The following is a 25658-nucleotide window of genomic DNA, read 5'->3' as shown; positions in this document are numbered from 1 at the left end:
GGCCCTTGGCGGGCGCCTCTCCACACTCTGCTGCGCCGGGAAGGCTTCTCTGCCAAGGAGAGGAGCTGCCAGCGCCCCGTCCCCGCAGCGCCGCGCGGGCCCCGCGCTGCCCTTCGCCGCGGTCCCTGCGGCAGCACCTTGAGTGATTGCAGCCTGGCACCATCCATCTCGTGTGCGCTGCAGCCTGCGCGCCCGGCCCGGCTCAAGGACTGCGGGGGCCGCAATCCCACGCGGGGCCCCGGCTGCTCCCACACCAGGATGTGCGGGATAGAGGATGCTCCGCTTGGCGCCGCGGCGGCGGGCGCTGCCCAGCGCGTGCTCAGCTTCTCCCCTCCAATCTTTCCGTCTTTATCACCTGCTTGGATGTCTCCAGCCGGGAGCTGAGCCTCCCTGGGACACAGGGGGATGATGCCAAGGGTCTCTCCCCTGTCCCAATGCCAGCCCGCTGGCCAGGGATCTGGCATCCCATCCACGATGGATGCACTTCCTTCTCCCCAAATACAGAGCCCACTGCTGCCGGTGGCTCCGCTGTGGCATCAGGCGCTGCTCCAGTGACAGCCCCAAGGCCCCGATCCAGCTCCTAGACAAGGTGTCTCGGCCATCGTGGTGGCATCCACAGGGGGAAATGCCCCCACCCAGCATCGCCCAGAGCACAGGCTCACCAGGGTTAACTTCAGCTGCGCATTTAACCATTGGGGATGCTTTAATACCACCAGCACCATGGTGAAAGCCTGGAAGGAAAAACTCACTGGGATCTGGAGTGGTGGGCACGGATGAGACCTCCCCCTTGTAAAAACCCCTTCCCCATGTTCCTGCTCCTGGAAGGAGAAGCGGGATGTGCAGGGCCATGCTCAGGGGGTGACCGGGCAGGACATCCCCCCTGCTCCCATGGCACGAGGTCCCTTCACCCCTGCATCACATCAGGGGACAACCTGCCTGGGCACAAGGAGCTTTGGGGACTGCCACCGCTCTCCTCCCCAAGCATCGCCCTCTGGCTGCATTTGCAGTTTGGGTCTAATTGCAGAGACACCATCCCTGCGTTTACAAACATTTCCCTTGGCAGCGGCAGCACGGAGCCGGCACGCTTGGGTGCAGGCGGGTGTCTCCCGGCTCCCAGGGAACCTGCCAGCCCAAATCCACAGCCCCTTTCCCAGCATCGGGCCTCTCCTCCGCTCCCAACTGCTCCCAGGTCCCGCAGGTTCCACTCCCGGGCGCTCCAGGCTCTCCAGCCCCAACCTGCTGTAGCCCCTGGGTTGTAACTCCCAGCAAAGTGCAAATATTTTCCTTCCTGCTGTTATTATTTGTAATCCCCTGGCTCCCGTCAGCCAAACACGGCTCTGATTGCAGCCAGGCTGGGTGCTCACAGGTGGCTTTTTATGAATTTATGGTGCAGGGATGGGGAGCAGGGGGGTTGAGGGGGAGGGCCTGAGTCTCCTTTTCCCTGGAAATTGGGTGGTTTCCCATGGCTTAAGCCTCAGAAAGGCTCTCTGAGGAGGAGGCAAGGTGCAAGAGGGGAGGAGGAAGGGAGCAGAGGAAGGCGAGCGAGAGGATTACCGAGCAGTTGAATTAGAGGGAGCCCTTCAGCCGCCTTGAACAGCAGGAGAATTTGCCCAGAGACCCCAATTCTCCCTATTTGGGATAAAATGTAAGCACAGGATTAACTGCAAGCATATGCTTAAGTCCTGGAGAAGCTTGGGGAATTGAAAGGAGCCTGGAGGGAGGATGCAGCGAGGACAAGTTGAGGGCACGGGGAGAGCCCGGAGGGGACTGGAAGGGAGGAGGTTTGGTAAGAGAGGCTCTTCCATGAGCTGAGTGTTGGGATGAGACCCACTGGATGGAGAAATGGTGGATGAAATGGCCTCAGCACCAAGCCCAGCGCAGGACTTCATGGCTGCTTCTCCATAGCCCTGGGCCCAGCCATGGGGACAGAGGGGTCCCCAAGGTCCCAGGGGTCCCCTCTGCTCACACAGGGACCCGATGCCCTCTGGGGATGGCTCTGGAGCTGGCACATGCCTGTGTCATCAGCCACATCCTTGTCCACGTGATGTGCCCGTGAACATCCAGCTCTGATTTATGGGATGAGAGGAGGGCAGGAGGCCAACCTCAAATCCTGGCTGCCTGGTGATTAATAATCATAATTATCATTATATTAGCCGCAATAACAGGAGTTTGCTTTCCCTTGCAGAGCTGGTCACCCAGGAATCTCGGAGCACTTTTACAAGGCTGAATGACCAGCATCCTTATTTTCTACTGAGGAAATTGCGGCATGGAGCTGTCTCCCTCGAGTCACCCGGTAGATCAACAAGAAAACCGAGAAGGCAGGAGCCTGGACGCCGCGTCCCGCTCCCTCCCCCACACTATTAAGCTGCATCTGTGTAATATAGAGCACAACATCCTCCACGCCTCGCAGTAAATCACGGCAGAGGCAGCGCGCAAAGTGGAGGGGGGAGATAATGGGTTTTTCACCCTCTCGAACAATGGAACAAGTTTTTCTCCGCTGGGGAAGGTTGAGTTCCACAAGCAGCTGAGATAAAAGCAGCGCCAGGGCTCCGAGACGGCCTTTCTGAGCAGTCGCCTTTGCCCACCCACTTGCTCTACTGCTGCAAGGAGAGGAGGGAGCTCGGCTGGGTGCTGCTGGGTGCCCCTTTGATGAATTCCTAAGGTGCACTGGAATATTAATTGAAAATCCCAGCAAAACACTCCTGCTGATGATAATGGACCATAATCCTCTTAGACCAATTTCATGCCTGAAAAATCGTGCATGACAAAACAATAATAAAAAGCCCCTCGGTGGACACTGTCCTTAGCATTAGGGACCAGGAGTGGGCAGAGGGGTGGCCAGAGGGGCTGCTCCAGGAGAGAGGGGGCTTCAGCCTCCTCCCTAGAGGGGTGCAGAGACGTGGGCTGGGGGTCAGCAGCGACCAGGGCAGCGTCGCAGAGCGCCCGGGACCCCCAGAGCCCCCCCAGGACCCTCGGTGCCGCGCAGAAGCCCCAGGACCCCCGGACCCCCCCCCCAGGACTCCCCAGAGCCCTGCAGAGCCCCCAGGATCCCATGGAGACCCCCCTGCCCAGGACCCTCCGTGCCCCGCAGAGCCCCCGGGTCCCTCCACGTCCCCGGGGCCCCGAGGGACCCCCCCGCCCGTCCAGCCTCCCCCCGTCCGGGGAGCGGGGGGCAGCGGGACCCGGCCCGGAGCGGCCCCCCCCGGCCCGCCCGGCCCTTCAGCACCGCGGCGGGCGGACAGCGCCCGCGGCACCCGCCGCCCGCAGCGCCGGCACCCCCGGTCCGGTACCCCCGGTTCGGTACCCCCGTCCAGTACCCCCGGTCCGATACCCCCGCTCCGGTACCCCCGCTCCGGTACCCCAACCCGGTATCCCCGCTCCGGTACCCCCGGTCTGGCACCCCAGCCCCATAGCCCCGGTCCGGTATCCCCGGTCCGGCACTCCCGGTCCGGCACCCCAGCCCAGTACCCCCGGTCTGACATCCCCCGTCTGGCACTCCTAGTCCGGCACTTCCGGTCCAGTACCCCGACCCGGTACCACCTGTCCAGTATCCCCCAGTCTGGTACCCTCTAGGTCCGGCATCCCCAACAACGACACCCCCCAGCCCGGAATTCCCAGACCCGGCACCCACTAGCACCGGCACCCTCCATCCACCGGCACCTCCATCCACCGGCACCTCCAGCCTCGGCAGCCTCCATGCCCCCACACCCCCGGCTGCCCCTGCATCCTGACAGCCCGGCACCCTCCTCCTCGGATCCCACCAGCCCCCTCGCAGCCTGCACCCCGCACAGATCCTTCCTTTGACCTCTGCACTCCTGCACCCCACGACAACCCATCACCTGCTCCTCTTCCCCCCTCCTCTGCCCCATCACCTCTCCCACTTCTACCCCCTGCACCTCTGCCCCCTGCGACGCCTCCTCTACCCCCTGCGCCCTTGCACCCCTCATCCCCCCTGCGCCCTTGTACCCCTCATCCCCGCTGCTGCAGCTCCCGCAGTCCCCCCTTCGCACCCCCCCTTGCCACCCTCCATCCCAGCCCCGGCCATCGCCCCTTCCCCACCTCCCCTTGCACCTGAGCGCCACCCTCATCCTGCACCTCCTCCGCCAGCACCCACCACCCCCCAGCACCCACCACCCCCCAGCACCCCTCCACCCCTAGAGTCCCCAGCGCTCCCTTCAGTTACAACTGTCCTCCCCTCGCACCCCCTCATTGCAACACCCCTTCGTCCTCCAGCACCCTGCACCCCCTGCACCCCCATTCCTCCCGGCACCCCTCCCAGAGCCCCCCTCCATCACCCCAGTGTTCCAGCTCTCCCAGAGCCCCCACTCCATCCCTCAGCCCCCGGCACCCCCAAACCCCCCACTCCATCCCCCAGCCTCCATCTCCTCGCTCCCCCGAGCCCCAGCACCCCCAAGGACCCCACTCCGCAGCCTCCCCCCGACCCCGTCCCCGCCGCGGAGCCCCAGGACGGCGACCGCGCTGCCCCGCGGGGCCGTCCCGGCCGGGGGGGGCTCGGGGGGGCCGCCCGCTCCCTGCTCGCAGCTGTTGCTGTTGACAGCTCTGCCCCGGAGCCTCCGCCGGAGCGGGGCAGCGGTGACTAAGCACTTTGGGCATTTCTACTATTATTATTTTATTCTATTACCCCCCTCGCGCCTCTTCAAGCGGGGCCTCCCCCCTTCCCCTTCCTCCCCCCCCGCCTTCCATCCTCATCCTCGCAGCCGCCCCCGCCCGGAGCCGGGCGAGGCGGGGAGGGCCGAGGGGTTCCCCCTTCCGGCCGCCGGCAGCGCGGGAGCCCCGGCCCGGCGCCGCTCCAGAGCGCGGCGAGCGCCGGGGCGAGGCGGAGCCGGGCCGGGCCCGGGCGCGGGGCCGGGAGCGGGGCCGGGGCCGCCCCCGCGGCGGGGCCGGCGGCGGCGCGATGCCGGTGCGCCGGGGCCATGTGGCCCCCCAGAACACCTACCTGGACACCATCATCCGCAAATTTGAAGGGCAAAGTGAGTACCGAGCCCCCGGCGCTCCCCAAACTCCCCGTGGCGGGGGGGGGGGACCCGGCGGGGGGACGGCGCGGGCGCAGGTGTCGGGACGGGGAGAACAAGGTGCCTCTGTGTCCCCCTCCGTGGGGGCGAAGGGGTAGGCGACAGCCAGACCATGTCCCCGACGGTATTTATAGAGCGGGAGCTGCAAGGGACAAGCTGTCCCTGCCCCTCGGGTCCCCCCTGTCTGGCTCTGGGCTGAGAGACCCCGGCCCCAGGCAGCCTCCCCGCCAGATTCCACCCTCCCCCTCGGTGCTGGCAGGGGGTCCCTGGGGCGCAGGGACGGGGAAGTCCCAGGCCGGCAGCGCGGGTGGGAGATGGGCGCCCGCCAGCGCAGACGGGCGCTCTGCCTATTTGCCTTCAACTCCGCGCCGAGAAAGCCGTCCCCGGTGAGACGTTGCCATTTGCAGTTGCTCCAAGTAATCCCTTTATATGAATTTTTTGGCTGGTTTTAGTGTCAAATATAGCAAAGAGTTTGCGTGCCTCGGGGAGCTGGGGGGTTCGCGGGCGGCTGCCTGGGGGCTGCGGGGCGGCAGCGGCGACGGCTCCGCTTTAGCTCGAGCTTTCACTGCACCGCGCAGGGCCCGGATCGTCCTTGTGTGATTGGGGACACTGGGAGGTGAGTGGGGGGACAGGGTCCCCCCGTTTGCTGTGCTCTGGAGGGGGGGTGGAGGGCACTGCACGGCCCCCTCCCCAAGCGCCTGGTTTGTCTCCGAGTTTGCCGGGCGGGCGAAGGTCCCTGGCGGATCTGGCAGTGAGTGACGTGACCCCGGGAACGGGAAGTGAGAAAAACTGTCCCTGGTTCCTATCAGTGCCCAGGGGAAGCAGCGTCTGGGGAGCAGCGGGGGCACCGGCAGAGCGTCCCCGCCGCCTCCCTGTGCAAGGCCCGGTGGCTGTGACAGACACGGGCCAGGCGGCGCCTGCCCGAAGGGCCCCCCGCAGCCGCCCGGCCACCCGACAGGTGCTGGCCCAAATGCTGCTCCCCGCCCTGCTTGCAGATGCTGCTGCCTTCCTGCAGCTCCCATGGGTGCAACCGGCTCCCTGTAAGTGCCCCCCACCCCATTGGAGCCCCCAGTCCAGTGTTTCCTCCCAGTGCTTCGTGCTCATCCAGCCCCAGCTCAGCTGCTCCCCCTGGCTGCACCCTGAGCTCCGGATGCTGCAGAGTGGGGGCAAATCTGCAAGGGGAGGTGGGTGCAGAAAGTGGCACCGAGGCAAAACTTCCCACCAGGAATTCTGTCTTGGTCATGGTCTTGGTCCCATCACTTTGGATCAGCATAGCCACCGCCAGGGCAGTGGAAATGCAGTAAATGCCCCCATGCCTTATTCTGTCCCTGCCCCATCCTGCTGGGGCTGGAGGTGCCGGCCCAAATTTTCATCGCAGATGACTAGGGCATCCTCCGACAAGCAGCTTTGGTGGAGGGGCATCTCCTGCGCATCCTCTTCCAGCTGGCAAGGCAATGTGAACAAAGCGAGGCCAGGAGAGGAGCGGGATTTGGAAATGCTTGAACGTGATGTTTTTCTTGTCTCCTTGCCCCTCTTCCTTCGGGGAAAAACCCTTTCCATCCTGCTTGGCAAAGGGAAGAGCAAGCAGTGAGAGAAGGGATTCCCCTCAAAGCCACTCTGGGGCAGTGACGAGCATTGCTTTGGCCCACTAGAGCTTGGCCATTTCTCCCTGGCTTTCACCCACGTTGGATCTGATGCTGGAGACAAGTCACCAAGAAGGTCCAGCCTGGTGCTGCAGATCCCCACGCCACCTCCCCAGAGGGTTTCTGCCCCCTGCAGAGCCTGGGAGCACCGGCTGTGCTGGGAGAGCCTCCTCCAGGGCTGACAGCCTGCAGGGACCCGGGAAGTGGCACTAGGGAGCGGGGGATCCATCCCCCGGGTCCTGCTGGGGTCCCCCTGGTCCGTGCCGGGGCCAGGGCTGCCTGCCGGGAGGAGCAGGAGGTTTCCTGAGCCCTTGAGCGAGGCCGGCGCTTGGCTCCCGGCGAGCCTGGGAGAGCAAGTGCGCGCTGGGGATCTGGCACGAACGCGCTGCAGATGCCATTCCTGGGTAATCCAGGAGATTAATTGGGGTCTGTGCTCAGAGGCAGCTTCCAAATGGACCCTCGGCAGCTTTGACCTGCCTCTGGCTGCAGCCCAGAGCAGATGCCAAACCCTGGGAGAAGCACGAGGGCACCAGCAGCCGGTGCTGCCCCGGCCCCATTGCGGTGCCCAAGCCCCTGTCCCCAGCCAGAGGCACCGCTGCCCTTCCAGGCATCCAGGCACGGTGCTCTGCAACCAGCTACATTATATCCAAGGGAGGAGATGAGATGCTTGCTCCAATCCCAGTCCTGGCCACTCCAGCTGGGAATCGAGCTCTTGCTCTGCAGACCCGCGGGCTGCAGGCAGGTCCTTCCCTGTGGCCTCCGTCTCTGCTCCTCATGGAGAAGGGGAGCCCATCCCGGCACTGTTTGGCCTTGGGCTCACAGCTTCCCAATAGCTCCCCAGCCTGTGGCACAGGATCCCACAGTCTCCATCATTTCTCAAAAATAATGCATGTGGCAGGATGGGGGCACTGCTCCCTGCCTCGCTTTCCTCTTTTGTCCCTTTTCCGCTTACGTGGGCACACGTGCCACCAAGGCCAGCCAGGTCCTGATTCCAGCTTCAGCCCCAGGGCACAATTATCCTGTGAAGAATTAGGAGGAAGATCATTAGCTTGATGGGTTTTAGCCTGGCTTCCCATGGAAACCAAGCTCTGTCTGCTCCTCTTACCTCTTCCGGTCAAATCTGACCAAGGGTGGAAGGTCTCCAAGGTAACTTAGGTCCCTGATAAGTCTCCTGAGGAAAGGAAAAGGGTTCTGGACCTCTTCCTTCCCTTGGAAGGGCTTTTCAGGGAAAATCTGCAGGTGGCTTCCTACAAATTAAAGAGCAGCAGATCCACACCTGCAAGCAGGTTCCTAGATCCCTCCCGGGTCTCAGCACTCACCCCTGCTCACTCCATCTTCTCATCATCTACCACACCGTGGTGGCCCTTCTCAGGGCTCAGGTGGCATCTAGAGAACAGGGCCATCTGCATAGCGGGAACCTCGTCCAGGTTTCTCCTTTTGCTAGTCACCGATTCTCATGAAATTGTGAGAATTTTCCTCTCTAGAACCACTTCTGCCGCTCACCCCCAGCTGGAATGAGCTCTTTGGTGGGGAGGGCCCAACTTGGGCTCCCCTCCAGACCAACCAAGGCTGGTCCTCGAACCATCACCAAGATCATGACGTCCCCCAGAGTGTCCTACCAGGGGTGACACCACTGAGCTGGCCCACTCGCCTCCGCTGGGGCTGCCCCACTGTCCCCAGGGCCACCTGTCCCCAGGAGCACCCCCTCCTAAACCTCCCTTTTGCTGCGTCCCCACAGACCGCAAGTTCCTCATCGCCAACGCGCAGATGGAGAACTGCGCCATCATCTACTGCAACGACGGCTTCTGCGAGATGTTCGGCTACTCGCGGGTGGAGGTGATGCAGCGGCCGTGCACCTGCGACTTCCTCACAGGGCCCGACACCACCAAGAACTCCATCGCGCAGCTCACGCAGGCCCTGCTGGGCTCCGAGGAGTGCAAGCTGGAGATCCTCTACTACCGCAAAGACAGTAAGAGCCGCGGCCCGGTCACCAACGGGGTTGCTCGGAGCAGGGTGAGCTGGCGGGGGGCTGTGGTCCTGCGTCCTATCCCTCCATGGGCATTTGCTGGATGCGAAGCCACTGCTGCTTGGGGACCTGATGCCACTGCTGTGTCTTGATATCACTCTGGGTGCTGGGGTTTGGATGGAGGGTGGTGGGAGCAAGGTCAACCCTTGGAGGCTCCTCCTGGATGGACCCGTCTCTGCACTCACCTGGGTACAGCGGGATCTCGTGCAATGGGAAGTGTCGAGGGACCATTTGGGAATTGGCCCGTTCAGGAGTCCTTGGCTCATTGATGCCCCCCACCGCACACATAGTGGGCTTGTCCATGGGGTCCATAACGATGAGCGAAGCTCATGCAGAGGTCTGCAGAGGTGCTTGGGTTCACACATGGCTCTCCTGGTCACCCTCAACACGAGCCATGTGCCAGGTCCATCATTCACCTGCCTAAGGAGACCTCACCAAGCGGCTGAGAGCTGCTCCCTCAAATTCAAGGGGTCAAACCATGCTAGCTGCAAGTCAACAGTGCTGAGCAAGCCCAGTCCATCCAGTACCAGGCTCCTCACGCTGGATTAGGTCATTCCATTGGAGTCAAGAGGCAGCTCCGGGCTCTCCCGTGGCGTTCCGGCGCTGGCCGGGTGGCTGCCGGCAGCCGCACTGAGTTTTCATCAAGCAGGATGTGGCTTGTGCGTGCACAGATGGAATTATGTTAAGATGAAAATGAAGCTTTGATGGAAAATACTAGTGATTAGTTCTAATACTGCAGGAAGTTAAATAAATATTTAGTGCCTGATGCGGCACAGCAGCAGCATCCAGGGCTCCCACCAGCGCCAAAGGTGGGGCAAACCCAGAACATGAAGTACTCGCTAGAGGACAAAAATATATATTATGTATTTTTTATTTTCAACCTGCAGCTCCTCCTCATAGCTTTAGATCCTATGGACAGGGAGCTTGGCCAAGTTGAACCCAGCAGGGCACAGGGAGGAAAAGATGCAAGAAAAACAGCTGGAAATGAAAGGAGAGAAAAGGCACCAGGGCTGGCTCCCGGCCTGGCACCGTATCTCCCGGGCTGGGGCCCAGGTGTCCTGGCCTTGCTCCCGGCTGCCTATCTCCTGGGCTGGTGTCCAGGTGCTGCTCTATGTGCCCCGCACTGCTTTAACCCAACACGTTAATCCAGATCCCCTCTGCCTGGCCAAGGGACCTGGGTTGAGCTCTCCTGGCCGGGGCAATGCGGCGCTCAACGGGTGAGCGGACGCAAGAGCTGGGATGCGGCGTCATCCCTCGGCCACTTGATCTTTAAGAGCAGCTGGACGGGGCCCAGCGTCCCCGGGAAGGCACGAGACGAGGGCACATGATGTACCCGAACCCCCGCTCACAGCCAGGCTGAGCCTCTGCGGAGGGACGCGGGGAGAAACGGTCCCTGTCCGCATTGCTGGTGGCTTCGGGGCCACAAGGATCCCATTCCCACCCCTCTCTGTGACCGTCCTGAACCCCAGGTCAGCAAGAGCCAGAGCAGGAGGATGTCCCGATCCCAAAGGGACCAGACCCGCGTCCTCATGCGTCCTTGGGCAGCAGCAGTTCCTGGAGCGCGGGATGCTCGTTCCTCCCCTCCGAGCCCTGCTCTTCCCCGAGGCCCCAGGAAAAGCTCAGTGCAGCTTGGAGCTGTTTTCTTCTCTTTTTATTTTATTTTTTGTATTAAAAAAAAAAAAAGCCTAGAAGAAAGCCCTTCATGTCTATTTTTAAAACCCAGCCCCACTAGCAATATGCTTTCCAATTGTCTCCCCCCAGCACTCAGCCCGCGACTGCTCAGCCCATTATAAATGGGTCTTATCGGCACAGAAAAGGCCTTCGCATTACAGGGAGCTGCCGCTTAATTAGACCGCGGAGGCTCCGAACCTTCCTGTCCTCCTTTTCATAGCGGCGTCACCAATCTCCAGCCCCGACCTGCTGTTTATTACTGCGGTATTCCCGGCGCCGCAGCGTGCGCGGTTGTTTCCTCGCTTTTGCGGTGTGCCGGAGACAAAATGACACCGGGAAGATACTTGCTGGGGCCCCTCCGGCTGCTTCGAGCAGAGCCGAAAAGGGCCGGGAGCCATCGGAGGGAAGGGGCACCCATGGGTGGCCCTGGTGGCACGCAGGAAGGGTCCGATGCTTGGATGGGTGCTGTGTCCTCAGGGAAAGCGTCGCTGCCGGGGCTGGCCAAGGTCCGGAGCTGGACCCCAGGGTCCCTCTGCCGCATCCTGCTCTATCCCACTGGGCAAGGGGCCCCCCTAGGTCTTGCAAAGAGGGGTGGGATGCGACAAACTGCAGCCTGGGGACCAACAGGGATCTCGTATGGGCCAGGGAGACCAAACTGCTCCTGGGGTAACTCCAGGGTGTCATTTACCTGGTTTACCCCGCGTGCTAGAAGGAGCCCCAGGGGTTTCCTCCGACGGAGACGCAGCTGCGTCCCGCTGCCCGGCCTGGCCCCGCGCGGCTGCTCTGCCGTCATCCCGCTCCCTCCGTGTCCCCCGCAGGGTGCGTGACTCCATAGGGCCACCCAGCGCTCCAGGGAGCCCAAAAAAGCGCCCTGAACCCGGGCCAATAAACAAACCCCCAGGGAAGGGCGGCCGCAGCGCTGGCAAAGCCTGGAGCGCAGCTGCGCCTCGTGGGCGCTCTAATCCCCCCTTCCCAAGCCAGGAGATCAGTCAAAAGTTAATTTCCTTACAAGATGCTCGACAGCTGGGCCCGCCAGCGCCGGCCACGAGGTTAATTACGGGTTCGGGCACTGGAGGCAGCTCTGTCCACAGGCACCGACCGGGGGGCGCCAGCGATGGCCGCGTGTCCCAGCCCTGCAGCGGACACTGTTTTGCTTTAAATCGGTGCCAGTTTGGTGCTTGTGAGCAGGGAGAACCAGCTCCAGAGGCTGCTGGTGCCACGGGTCCCCGGCGTGCACAGCACTCCATACTGGAGCAGACACAGCTCATGTGCTATCCCTAGGGACAGGCATTCTTACTTGGATCAGCTCGGAAAACTTATTGCACCGGTGCCTTAATCCAGAATTGCCCCCATTCCAGTAGGTCAGAAAGGAGGGATGAAGGTTGCAGGGTGACTGGGGGACACTGGTGGGGTCTTGAGCATCCTCCACATGTCCCATGGGGCAGCCACACGGTGTCCCCAGCCCCAGGTGTGTCCCCAGGCACATCCCGCCATCTCCAGATCAGGGGAGGAATCTGCGACAGGGACAACTTGGTCCAAGGGACAACATGGCCCAGAGGTGCCACCAGCAGCCCCCACCACCTCCCCGCATTATCCCACGTCACTTCCAGCTTTCTGAAAGTGCCATTTTTGGGGGACTCGTGAGCAGAACAGACCAGCCAGGGGTGGCCAAGCCAGTGCGGGACCAAGGCGGCCTCCCTGGTGTTGGGGATGGCATGACCAGATGGGAACATCCCCAAATTTGGCTTGTGTAAAAACACGAGGGTTTTAACCCTAGCCAGGGCAGCTGGATTTGTTTGAAAATGCTGGGCTGAACAGAGCTGGGCTGAGACTTGGGAAGGGGACACGGTGGCCTGGCCCCGAATCGGGACCTATGAACATTGACACCTCCCAGCAACAAATGCTCACGAGGAGGCTCTTTCCCAAAAATCCTGCCCGGCCGCAGCTCACTGTGGTGCCGAGCACTGTTCCCCATGTCCTTACACCTCTCTTGAGGATGGATACGCATCTCGCTGCTTCCAAGGATCCCGGTCCACACAGGGCTCTTCACTACTCTCCCATCGCTGGAGGCTCCTGTTTTCCCTTCCCTATCGCTCGTGAGGGACGAGCTCTCGGCTCACTGCAGGATTCCTGATGTTAGTCACTAGCACAGGGCTTAGATCCAGCTCCGTTACTTAATAAGGTCATGGGAGTGCTGGGGGTGCAGCAGGAATCGCTCCGCATCCCCGCAGATCCAAGCTTTTCCATGTGGGAAAAGGCTCCGGATTTCACAGAGCAAGAGATGCATCCGCAGGACGGTGATGGAGGCACCGCGCGGATTCAGTCCAGGATCCCAGAGAGGCATTTCTAGCGCTTTGGGAGCAATTCCAGCATTGCCCTTCCCGCACATCCCCTCGGATACCGGCACAGGGCTCAGCTCCCACCGGGCCCGGCAGGGTCCCTGTCCCCTCCGTGCCCTTGGCAGCCCCTGCCTCTGTCCCTTACGTAACATCCCGTAGATTTAGCCACTCTGCCATGAGACCCTGCAGATTAAATCCCCTGCCCGGGGGAGGACGGGCTCGGTAAGAGCTCCCGGGGCAGATTAATAGCTTGTTTGGGTTTTTTAATATTCATAACAATAGCGGTTTGTGTCCTGCTCACAGAAACCCCCATGTCCCCTTGATTAGTTTAATGCTGATGATACAGAGGCATTAGCTGCTGGGATAAGACGGCTGGCAAGGGCAGGGCCGCCCACTGGGGCATTTTTAATGTTATTAAGCACTCGCTTTTATCAAGGTCAGGGGACAAGGTGGCCCAGGACATCCCAGATGGCCACACACACGCCAGACCAGCGCCGGCTGCCATTCCCGGGGCGAAGCAATGGGATAACCCAGCACTGGAAGGCGCTTCAGGATGATACCCAAGGCCAGGAAGGGAAAATCCATCACAGGAGACCAAAGCTGAGGCCATCAGGGCAGTATCCCAAGGGAGAGGAGGAGGGAGCCGGACCACTGCCCATAGCAAAGTGCGACTGGATTCCTGCAGCAGCTCCGCAGGCTCCTGCAGGTCCCCACCAGCCCTGGGGACAGGCAGAGGGAGCATGGCCACCACGTCCCCCAGCTCCCCACACTGCACCCCAAACCGCTGCCAGCCTGTGAACATGCCAGGATTCCCCCAGAGACCCTCCAGAAGCTGGAGGGAATTAGACGATGGAGGCAGATGAGCTGAACAGCTGCAGGGAAGAGCCGGGAACATGGATGGGGCCATCAAGGAGTGAGGGAGGGAGTGGAGCGAAGACATTTGGCCCGGGACGGTCCCTCCCAGGGCTGGTTTGGACCCCCAGGCCAGGTCAGCGGCCCCTGCAGCCGAAACCTGGTTCCAGGAGCACCCTCAGCTCTGTCCACGTGGTGACATCCCGCCCGGTGCCGGAGCGAGGGGATTCACACCTCGAGGCACAGCTCACTCCCGCAGCGGCTGCGATGCCACCGCTTCATCTGCCACCTCCAACACAGCACAGGGAGGGCGGCGAGTGCCCAGATGCCCCAGAACAGTCCCTGGGCCCTAAATTCACCCCCAACGTCATTCCAAGCAACAGCTCCCTCCAAAGCCAGGCCAGCTCCCAGCTGCTCCTTCTGTCCCTCTAGACTGGGCCCAGGTTGGGGCTGGCGTTAACCCTTCCCCTGCCACAGCTCCCACCACCATGAGGCTCCCTGTGGCCATTCCCTGCTCCAAAGGGAGCCCTGGGCTCGCAGCAGGGACCCTGGGACAATAGGCATGGAGGACGGTGCAGAAGGGGCCTCGTTTCTTCTCCATCCCGGCATCACGGCGCCCGCGGCAGCTCCGGTGCGCCCAGGCTTCCCTCCCAAATGGCTTTATCCGACGCAAATCCCCACGCGCCTCCTCCCCGCCGCATGCCTTTAAGTGGATTTCCTCCCCGTGCGGTGAACAACGATGAAATGAAGCAAGCGGGGAATAATCCCGGCCGCCTGGCCCTTTAAACGGATTTACCCGTATCCATTTCTTGCCCGTCCGCGTGTGTGTGTGCGCGCGCCCCGCTGACGTCACGGCGGATTTTGAAGTTCCCCGCTGCCGGCCATCTGCTCCTGATTACGGGAGGCCCCGCACTCTTGGAAACGGCGCATGGAGCAGCCGGCAGTGCCCTTCGCCCCGGCCCCTGCTGCCATAGGGTACAGGAGATAAGGGATGCCGGCCGGGCAAAAATTCCCGTGGAAACCGGCTGTTTTCCTTTGCAAGAGTTTTCCTGTCTCTCCACACCATTCTAGCCACCAAAATGGGAACGGAAAAGGCCAGCGCTTCTGGAGGCTCGTGGCTGATGTCTCACCATGCAAAAGGGTTTGGACCTGGGGACAGGCTGGGTGTTGGGATGCGGGTGCAGGAGGCAGCCAGAATCAGGCCTGGAACCTACCTCGTGATTGCAACGACCATCACCTCGATCGCAAACAGCCCCCGTAGGGAGGGGGTGACACTTCCATTGCAAGGCTGAATACAGGAATAAAAATGACTGTCCTGGAAAAAAAAAAGAAATAATGATAAATAAATCAAGAAGCAATTCCTAGTGAGCACGATGCAGAGGGCCAACCCTCCCTAAGGGCTCAGGCTTTCCAATGCTCCGTTCCCACAGTGAGGAATTACACCCAGATGCTTAAACCAAATCCCTTTGGGTAAAGCTGGGGGCTGCAAACAGGGGGTGGTGGTGGCAGTGGCCTGGCGGTCCCTGAGCCCTGTCTCTGCTCTGCGCAGCCTCGTGCTTCCGCTGCCTGGTGGACGTGGTGCCGGTGAAGAACGAGGAAGGCGTCGTCATCATGTTCATCCTCAACTTCGAGGACCTGGCGCAGCTGGTGGCCAAGAGCGCCGGCCGGAGCCTGCACCACCGGCTGTCGCAGAGCTGGCGCTCGGGTGAGTGGCCAGCGGGCGCGTGGGCACAGCGGGGACCGAGGGGGAGAGGGCGCTGGTGGCCTCGGGGGCATCTTCCGCCATGCTGCAGGTGAGGACGGCTCTCCAAGGAGCTCTACAGACCAGTTAATCCCATGCAACGCAGGGCTGGAGCCGCGCAGTCCGGCCCGGGCACCTCCTCCTGGGGGACACGGACCCGGGGGCAGAGCCCTCCCGTCAGTGCCCTGATCCGGCTCGGAAGCAACATGGAAAAGGGCTCTGGAGCGCCGCTGCCCTGCGCTGCTGCAAGGGGCTCCCGCCTCAGGGTGCTCCAGGGCTGGGGACACGGAGGGTCCCCGCGGGCAGGGGCTGCAGCGGGTGCTGGGGGCAGCAGGTGAGGGCACCCTTAGTCCCGAGAGGGCCTTGCTCAGTGCTGGGGGAAGGTTTCCAGCCTCACTGGCCGTGTCTCCCACAAGCCTCAGCCCTGGGTGGGTTTACAGGGACTTTTCAAGGCAGGGGACATTCAGACTCCCATTTAGGTATTCATACGAAGAGGTATTCAGATGCCAAAAGATGCATTCGACCCGCTGCAGAGATGCATTTCACTACCCTGCTTTGAGTCGGGCTGAAATACATGGGTCAAAGTTACTGCAGGGGACCAAGCCAGGTCTATCCCCCCATGCCACTGTGTGTGGCAGTGCTGGGGACACACCGGGGCCTTCTGCCAAGCGCGTCTGTCGAGTTGGTGCATCAGTAGGAGTTTAAACGCATTAAATGCATTCACTTGCGGTGTATGTGTCTGCGCCGGAGCCGCTGATGTGTTTGCATACGTGGCCTCATGTGCCAGGGGAGACACGCGTGTGTGTGGACGTCTGGCTTGGGCACGTGTTGCCCTGGCTATGAAGCAGCGAGTTTGCTCTCTTTGGTTTGTCATTGTAATATCAGTTAACATCTACTTTAACACAAGTCTGAATGAGCCGCTAAGTACACTCGAAATACCAGCGTCGCTGGCACCAGCCTCCTCAGCTGTCGATACGTCTTGAAATATTAGGCATTTGGATCCGATCTCGGGTAGCTGGTGGTGTGAGCTTGGCTGTGGGCATAGAAGCGGCACTTACTGATTTCCTGAGCGCTCAATATTACATTGCAGAGCCCAAGGAGCGTTGCTCGGGCTGCAGAGGCGAGCCCCGAGGAGCAGGGAGATGCCAGCGTTGCCCGTGCGATCCCCGATCGGCCTCTCGTGCGTAGGGTTTCCGAAGAGCCTTCAATGACACGGCCACGGGCTGGTGGATGGCGCGTGTGGGACAAGTCGGCTGCTCGCAAGGGTGGCCTGGCCTTGGCACGGGCTCTGGGCTGCTGCGAGGGCCCTGAGTTTGGGTTGTCCCTGCCAAGGTAGGAGGGCGGGAGATGTCTCCTTTCTCACCGGAGAGACCGGAGCTTCACATAGCTCATGGGTTATGTATCAAGGCTAAGTGAATGGAAGCAAATCCTGCCAAAATTGAACAGCAACTCAAAAACGCCACTTTCTCTTATGGAAAAGGATGCATTTCTAGAGATCATGTAGCTCCCCCCACATCCCGGGATCTCTTCTCTGGGCCATCAAGAGATATTATTGCTAATGGAGGACCAAGGCATAAGGAAAGTCAGCCAAAGTATCACCTAACATTGGATTAACACCACTTAATTTTTAATGTGGGGTGAAGCTGAGCTAAGCAAGGGATTTCTGTGGCTGGCTCGTGGCCCTACATGGCCTTGCACCTGCGGGGCTCTGCTGAGCCAGCTCCGCTCACTGGCCCAGCAGAAGAGCAATCCTCGGTTGTCCCAGGGATGGGCTTTTCCGATGAGCTCGGATGGTTCCACCGAGACCAGGTGGATGCCGGAGCTGGCCCGGGACGGAAGCAGGAGGCTCGAAGCAGGAGGAGATGCACGTGCTGCTGTCTGAGCTAGTGGGGTCTGCCTGTTGCAGCAGGAGGCCGTTGTCTCCTCGGTGGGTCGGCCTGGCCTCCATGAGACATTCTGTCACTGCGGGCCATGGTCACGGACCCGGCATCTCACTCTGGTGCTGCTGGGGAGGATTTCTGGGGGTTCCTCTCCAAGTCCTACTCCTTCTCCCTATCCTTCCTCACTCCCATCTTGTCCCAAGCTCCTCTCTCTGGGTCCTTCTTGCCTTAGGTGACCTCACCTCCAGCTTCCCAACTTGGGCAAGGGAGATCCACCTGGCCTGGACCACCTCTGCTTGAACCAGTCCTCCAGCCCCTTTGGTGGTCCTTGGAGCTTCTCCGTCCCCTTTCCCACCCAGCCATGGTGCCTACATCCAGCCCCACGTCCTTATCCCGGTTCAGTGTCTGCTCCACACAGTTGTCCCACACTCATGGCTCCCGCTTTGCCCCTTGCTCTCAGCCCTGCTCTACCTTTCCTCTCCTAGTGCCATTAACCCAGGTGGTTCCCTTGCCATCGGTCCCCAGAGCTCCGATGACTTGTCCTCCTCATCAGTGGTGGCAGTGAGGGCACAGCCACATCAGCCTTCATTCCAGCATCCCCTCACCTCAAGTCCAGAATAACTTCAGGAAAAACAAACAAAAAATAAAAGCTAGAGATACATTTTAAAATGCTTTAGAAACTTACAGTCTGATTTTTATTTTTTCCCAAGTCCCACCAAGGAGATTTAGAGGCTCAGTTTCCTTCAGGTGCAAATCCCTTAAGTGGCTTTAACCTCTTTAACTAGTTTAAACATCTTCTGCACCTTTCCATCTTGCATCTGCAAGCGTAGGCGACTGCTAAGTGCTAAGCCTGGATCCTCCTTGAGCGGCAGTGGTTGAGCTGGTAGGAGCCCTGAGCCAGCATGGGAAGAGCGAGATTGCTGGAGGAGGATGGGACATGTGGCACAGGTGTCCTCCAGTGCTGGACAAGGAGTGGGAAACGCACTGCGAGGATGGCAGGGCGCAGGGGTTCTCCACCGCGCTCGGGTGCTTTTGGAGCTGTGAGAGCCGAGCCGTTTTGGGGAGGAGAGGAGCTGGAGCAGCCCCGTGTTCCAGGTGCTGTGGGGTCTGCTCTCCTCCCCGAGCCCCGGCCAGGCTGCAGGATTGCAGCAGGAGGGCGAGCGGCCCTCGAGGAAAGCCGGGCTCCTGCTCTCCAAGCTCCCCTCACCGCGCGATGGAGCTGCCGGGTTCTGCCCTATGGAACTGATTCGGTGCTGACCTGGCAGGGATTAGCCAAAAACCCTGGTGTGTGGCACAGCCCCAGCCCAGGGGCAAAGCAGGAGAGCGGCCACTGCCAGCCCAGGAGGACGTGGAGCTCCCCTGGCCACCAGGAGCCCAACCGGGAGGCCCCTGCAGCCGGTTCCCCTGCCCCAGCGCTCACCGGCCGCCCCGCTCCAGCCGTCGTGTGCAGCTAGGTTACATTTGTGTCTCTTGTGTTTTGTCTGTGTTTTTCTTTTTAACAAGGTCAAGGTAGGAGGTTGAAGTTTAGTCTCCCGTCCCTGCGGCGACTCACAATCCAGCGGAAATCTCTGCCCACCAGTGAGTTTGATGGAGTAGCCATTGACTATGGAAAGGTAACCGTAGCCTTCGTCTGATACAAGTCCATGCCTCAGGCTAGGACCCGGGTCTCTTCCTCGGCTCTCCCCACCCCGTTCCCCTTTGGCTGCTGTGGCTGGTGCCGTGTCCGGTGGTGGCGGCTCCTGCGACGGGTCGGTGCTGAGCACGAGCCTTGGCAGGGCTGGCAGGGAGCGGTGCTGCCTTGGTCGCATGGGGTAGAGCTGGAGGCTGTCGCTGCGAGGGGCCGGCCTGGGAGAGGTTTGCAGGACACACGCACCGGCCTGCGGACGCCGCAGGAGAAGGGCCAGCTCGGTAGTGCAAGTTGCCTGGATGCTGCACGGGTCCGCACGGAGCCTGCGAGGAATATGGGATGCGCTGTCCTGGAGGGGGAATGTGCTGGTGGCTGCAGGGAGACTAACGCAGGTCTGGTCTGAGCAAGGAGCGCAAGTGGCGATGACTTGCAGGCATGCCTTGAAATGTCGCCTTTCCTCACGTTTTCCTGGCAGTGCATGTCCCATCCCAGGCAGCATCGGCAGTGCTGGCTTCTCGGTCCTTCCAGGGACCTTCCATAATGCGCCAGCTCCCCCGTTACTGCAGCAAGGATTTTGTGTTTGTACTGGAGGGTGATGCTATCGTTGCCGACTATGCTGAAAAAATATCTGTGACCTTTTGCAACGGAGCTGTTGTTTTCATTACCTTCTTGACTGCTAAAAGTGCAGGTTCCTCCAGGCAAAGACATGTTGTGTTCTCAGACATCCTAGGTGGAGGCAGAAGGTTGCTGAGGTATGTCCAGGCACTAGGTTGTTGCTGTATAAAGTATATCCAGACAGACTGGATATAGCTGCTTCTCTAAATTGCAGACATGATTTGGTGAAAGGTACCTGTCTTATCCAAGGTTCTGCCTATGGAAAGCTGAAGACATGTGTAGCACCGCGAGATGCTCTAGGTATATCAATCTCAAGGACACCGGTGCTGCTAAAGGCTCGAGGTGCTCCCATGTAGAAAGGACATAGGGCACTGCAGCATTTTGAGGTATTCATACAGGAAAGACATATGCTGTGCTATTAGATGCTCTGAGCACAACCTGGTGACCCACCACCAGCAGAGTCTGGTCCAAGCAATGTCAGGCCAGCGGAGCATTCACTCAAGACATCCCGGAATAGCAGGACCCTTAGGGACGGTGAAAGGTGCCACAACCTTTTTGTTGCCTTAGGCACGTGGGCAAGAAAACACAGTCCTTCCTGTGGATATGACTGGAATGGGCTTAGGCACTCCGATTTCTGCCCCAGAAGGTGGTTGCTTTGTGCACCCCATTGCAGGAGTCATTAAAGGCTGGACAAACTTTATGTCTCCAGGAAAAAAAGACCTTGCACAATGGCCAAAGGGTGTGTAGGAGAGGTAGGACCACATGTGACAGAGTTTGCAAGCCCAGCAGCTTCTCCAGCGCTTCCTGGTGCAGAGCACATCACCTCCAGCAGACACCAGCACAGGGCCTGGAGCACTGACTCTCCTTGGTGGGCTGAACTCTTGCAGTGAATGAGGACAGGGCAGGTCCAGTGGTGGGACTTAGGTACAACCCAGAAAAGAGCATCTCAAGGCATGTTCTCCAGGAAAACCTCTCTCTAGTTTCCTCTTTTCTTGCTCTGGCCTGCTTCTCATCTGCTCAGCAATGCCTTGCAAATCGCCCTGCATTCGCTCAGCCCCCAGGGAGCAGGAGGCAGCTGGTGGGACTGTCTCTGCTATGAGAGATGTTGAAGCTGCCAAGTCCTTGAGGACTCGGTAGCTGCGCCACAAAGCACCCTCGGTTCTGGTCCAGTTTGGAGCTGAACTCACGAACCAGCAGCGCTTCCCAGCCCTCTGCCTTTCCTCTTACCTCTCCCAGCTTCCCCCTCCTTTCCCCCTTCCCAGCACTCGATGACCCCTTCTAATGAAACGCTTTCTCCTGGCTGTCTTAAAGCCTGGTGGTGACTCCCTGATTTTGAGGGACTTGAAGACATCGCCCAAGGAGAACTGTATGCAGTCAGAGACCGAATCCCTCCTGGAAAAGGAGAGGAGGCCAAGCCTGGAGGCCGATCCCACCGTACAACACTCATCCCCGAAACAAGCACCTCCCTTGCCGGGCCCGCCAGGGTCATATGCTGCTTGGGGTTTGGCTCGGTCTCGCCCCGGGGGCAGCTTCCACAGCCTCCGCAGGGTCTCCTCCTTGGACAACTTTGAGGCCGCGAGGTCTGAGTTCCAGAGAAAATTCAGGGAAAGGAGGGCAAACTCAGGTAGGGGAAAACCCATGGAGTTCTCTGTCCTACTGCGGGAGCGGTGGTCCTGGGCTGCGGCAGCTGGGGCTCCACTAAGTGTCCTCCTGGGCACGTCATGGGGGGAGGTCTCATACACTGCGCTGATGAGGTGGGGTCTTCTTAAAAACACACTGGTTTTGATGTGTTTCCCTGTGTAGACAAGGTTCTGCTCTTTAAATAGACCCATCTGTGTTTTTGTGGGTGAAACGTGTGAGACGTCACGGTCTTGTGTTTGGCTGCCTCACAGATCTGCCTTGTAAGAGGCATCCTGAGTCCCCATCCTGCCTTCCCTGGGAAGAAGGGGTCAATTGGCAGGTGCAATTCATTAGAGGCAAATTAAACACCAACAAATCCACCTCTGTGTGTTTGGAGGCAATGTACCTTCACCGTGGTAGTCCCTTCTCCATCTCTTGTTCTCATCATCTTGACAAACAAGATGGAAAGCAGTCAAGAAAAGCATCATCCATTAGGAAGGACAGAGAGAGATGGGTCTGTGGTGCCTGGCTAGTGAATATGGGGTAGGGGGTTATGGCTCCTCAAATAGTCAAAGTTTATGGACCCTCAGGAGGAGGGATATAGCATGGAGGAAGGGGAAAGGATCCAAGGAGAAGGCTGAGCAGTGGGAAGGTCAGTGCTAACTGTGCGTGTTCAAAGTGTCTTCAGCCACCAAAGTGACATCTCTTGGGCTGATATTAGAATGCAAAGGATAGAGGGAGTGGAAAATTGAACAAATAACTCTGCCCTGCTCATAGGAGATAGACGGGATGGGACACAACAGTTAGAGTGCTCAAGAGTGTTTCTGAATCTCTGGGCCCGGGTCTGTGCCCCGTCCATGGCTGCACCTTACCAAGAGGCAGTCCATGAGCCAGCCACCTCCAGGACCTCTTCCCTGCTCCTGCATCTGGGTGTCCTCAGGTGGGAAAACCAGGTGCTTGGCCTGGGCAGGTCCAGCAGGTCCCTGGTGTGGACAGCCAGGAACCAGCACCTGGGGCAGCAGTGCCCAGATCAAGCCCCAGCCTGGCTCTATTTCTTCTTTGGGGGAAATCTCCAAGGTCTCCTTTGGAGCGTGGGGGTAGAGGATTCATCCATGTGAGAGCACTGCTCAGCTCCCAACCCAGCTCCCTGAACAAGAATCAGGGCAGCAGCTCAAGAGCTGCATTGGCCACGTTAGAGCTTGGAGATATGGAGGAAACCTGCCTCTTCACTCACCTCCTTCCATGCCAATACTTGACGTCCCTTCCTGCTGCGTTTCATTGGGACTTCTGCCCAACCCACCACTATCTTCAGAGGTAGCTAAGGTTGTTGGATACTCTGTATTTTGGTAACTCCCTGAAGGAGGTTTCGTGGTGAGAAGGTGGGTAAGCTGCCTGAAAAGCAGGTCCCTTGCAGGCATCTCAGGTTGGGCATCCCATGTCAGGAGATGCCCTGAAGAAGCTGAGCCTTTATGGCCAGGGAGGCATCCTTGCCTTTCTAGGTGGTACCTCCTGGTAGACCCCAACTCTTGGCTGTCCTGCCACGGGGGTCAGGGCCCTGTTGCTCTGCTCCTACTGCCGTCCTGAACCATCCTCTCCACCCTGCTTTTCTTTCAGAGGCTTCGCACGTCAAACCCAACCCCCCTAACTCCACCTCGGACTCGGATCTCATGAAGTACCGGACCATCAGCCAGATCCCCCAGTTCACGCTCAACTTTGTGGAGTTCAACCTGGAGAAGCACCGTTCGGGCTCCACCACGGAGATTGAGATAATCGCACCCCACAAAGTGACAGAGCGCACCCAGAACGTCACTGAGAAGGTCACACAGGTACGTGGGTGGTGACACCTCTCTGTGCAGGACTGTGATGCTGGTGCAGCCGCTCTGCCGGCTGTGGTGGCACTTTGGTGCATTCACAGCAATTTCTGTGGCATATTCTTTGGAGAAGAAGGAAAGGGAGAGAATGACGATACCTGGCATTTCCACCCAGTGGGAAATTCCAGCACCTCTGCAATGTATTTTTATCTCTTCCTCTATGAGCCAAATGGTTGAAATAATAGCTTTTTTTTCCGCTGGATCAATATTTCTGGGTAATTTGTATACAGAACGAACACATTCTGCATTGAGGGTGCTCCAGCAGCCCTGCTGCAGGCTGCATCGTGCCACGCAGGTGCAGGGCAGGCTCCCGTGTCCCTCCTCTGCTCTGTGTCACCCCATCACGCCGTGGCTGTCACGAGAGGGGGGCAGGAGCCACTTGCAGCGTGGTGGCCTTGGCAATGGCTCCACGTCCCCTGTTGCCACCTGGGATGCGGTCTTGAGCACAGGGACCCTGCAGAGGGGCCACGTGTCCTCCTGCAAGACGGCAGATGGCACTGCACGGCCAGCGGAGGGGACACGCATGGCACCGCGCAGTGACCAACACGTGTGGCACCGCGCTGTCACTGCAGGACGTACACAGCAGCGTAATGTCACCAAAGGGGACCCACGTGGCACTGTTCTGTCTCCAGAGGGTACATGCATGGCAGCATGCTGCCACTGTAGGTAACACATGTGAGCGCACTGTCACCATAGGAAATGTGTCACACTAGGAAAGATGCATGGCATTGCACTGCCACTGCAGGGGACATCGCACTGACACTATAGGCAGTGCATGTGGCGTTGCACTGTCACTAGGGGACATGCATGGCATTGCAGTGTCACGGCAGCTGTGCCTGGCACTACACTGTCCCCATGGAGGACACACATGACCCTGCACTGTCCCCAGGAGGGCTGGGTTTTCCCTGCCTCCGGATGCATCCAGGTGCCAGCAGCAGGGATGCACTGGCACAAGCACAAGTGGAGAGGGAGCACGAGGCAGCCAAGACCCATCTTTGTCACTCACCTGAAACAGATGCACCCGCAGCACAGGTCTGGGGACACGGGCTCGAGGAGATGCCCGCAGCAGTGTTTCCTTCTCCTAAGCACAAGAGAGAAAATACTTTTCAGTTAGAAAACTATGACTTTGAGTCAGCGAATGAACCAGAAGTTGATAGGAGAAGCCTGTAGCAGAATTAGGAGAGCCAGTGACTTGCAGAATAAGTCTAAAGCATCTCAGCAGCAGATGTCCAGGGGAGCTTTAACCCCGAGTGGACACAGATCCAGCGGCAGGAAACCCTCTGGGCTCAGCCCGGGCGCTTGCTGAGCCGCTGCGGGGTGTTTCCATCCCCTCCCACCACGTTTGGGCTGTGGGAGATGCTCTCCCCCTTGGCTGACCCTTGAAGGCTGAAGCCACCTTGGCTGTTCCTCCGCTCTTGGGACCACCCGAGGGAGCCGGGGTCCCTGGGGGGGACAGGGGGACTCCCATGCGCGGTCCGTGCTCCAGTGGCCGCCGCACCGGGATGGAGCCAAGTGCCGGGGCTGGTGCTGGAGCGGCGGCGCCGGCCGCTCGATGCCGGTCATTAGTGGCCGCGCGGTGACGGATGGGAGCTGACGGGCCGTGGCTGCAGCAGCTCCTCTCCTCCCTGCCCGCCGCAGTCACATCCATCCGCTGAGGGCCCAGGCGTCCGGGCGGCCCGGAGCGGGAAGCGGGGCTGTCTCACCATGGACCCCCCATGCAGCCACAGGAGGTGCCTCCAGCCGTGGCAACTAAATAATTCACAGGGGAGGCAGAGAGAGCAGCGAGACCCGGTTGAGAGTGGCTGGAGGGCAGAGCAGGTCACAAGTGCAACGAATGCATCGGTCTCAGCCTGCAGGGACGCAGGGTGGCACCCATGTAGGGTGCCATGGGGGTGCCAGCATGGCCACACCAGGGTCCTGCCCCACGCAGGGACCTCTCACCGGGTCCCCCTGAGCTGTGGCGGGAGCTGGGCTGCCTGGGGGCAGCAATGGGGCTACCGAGAGGCAGCAGGATCCGTGCCCAGGGGCAAGTGCAAACTGTGGAGCAGGACGGTGGGTCCTGTGGGCAACCAGCACCATGGGCCTGATCCTGCCCAGTCCCTCGTGCTTGCCAGGAGGGCGAGAAGGGATTGAGGAAGCAATGGGACCACCCTGGGAGCTAATCCCTGCCCTCCGTCCAGGCAGGATGGGGGGATTCAAGCACCATGGATGAGAGCCTTGCTGGTTCTGCAGTGAGGAGGAACGTGCCTTGGGTCTGCTGGGAGTCCAGGGCGAGTCTTCCTTCGGGATCCATCGCCCAGTCCCCTTCCCCGCCGTCCCTATGGGAGCCGGTCCCCAGACTCAGCTTCCCTCCCCTCTGCAACGATTGCATTTCGGTCACTTTTTCCTATCCCTCCCCTCTCCCTTCGCCAGCGACGTCGGTGGCTCCCGCTGCCCCACGGGCGCTCTCCTCCCCACCGGGGCCGGAGCATCGATTGCTTTTGATTAATCTGCGCCGGGCTCCCGAATGCCCTTTGCATCCGCATGTCTCCTGCCTGCCTGGGTGAGCGCGTGCGCGCGGGCGATGCCACCGCGCCGGCCCCGCGGGCCACCCGGGATGCCAGTCACCGCCTGAGCGCGCGGGCACCGGGGCCCGCGTGGGGGACACCCAGATGTCGCTACGTGCCGGTCGCCGCCCCGGGCGCCGCGCTGGCCGCAGGCAGGTAGGAACCGGCACACGGGACCGGACGAGGCCGTGGGA

General features: G+C 60.3%; 1 protein-coding gene across 1 annotated transcript in view; it reads left to right on the top strand.

Moving 5' to 3' along the window:
• The first annotated feature begins 4915 nt into the window (after positions 1-4915).
• The window catches only part of KCNH6 (potassium voltage-gated channel subfamily H member 6), a 30310-nt gene continuing 9567 nt past the window's right edge, over positions 4916-25658 (top strand). The window contains exons 1-6 of the mRNA XM_088519922.1: positions 4916-4991; positions 8415-8645; positions 15114-15269; positions 18689-18798; positions 20739-21051; positions 22662-22873. Coding sequence (XP_088376048.1) covers positions 4916-4991; positions 8415-8645; positions 15114-15269; positions 18689-18798; positions 20739-21051; positions 22662-22873 — 1098 coding nt within the window. The remainder of the gene's footprint in view (positions 4992-8414; positions 8646-15113; positions 15270-18688; positions 18799-20738; positions 21052-22661; positions 22874-25658) is intronic.

This window comes from Tinamus guttatus, unplaced genomic scaffold, assembly GCF_059628265.1.
Source record: "Tinamus guttatus ecotype Peru unplaced genomic scaffold, ASM5962826v1 Tinamus_guttatus_pri_ptg000075l, whole genome shotgun sequence".
Lineage (NCBI taxonomy): Eukaryota > Metazoa > Chordata > Aves > Tinamiformes > Tinamidae > Tinamus > Tinamus guttatus.
Note: the sequence above shows the minus strand (reverse complement) of the source record. Positions and strands in the feature narration are given on the sequence as shown.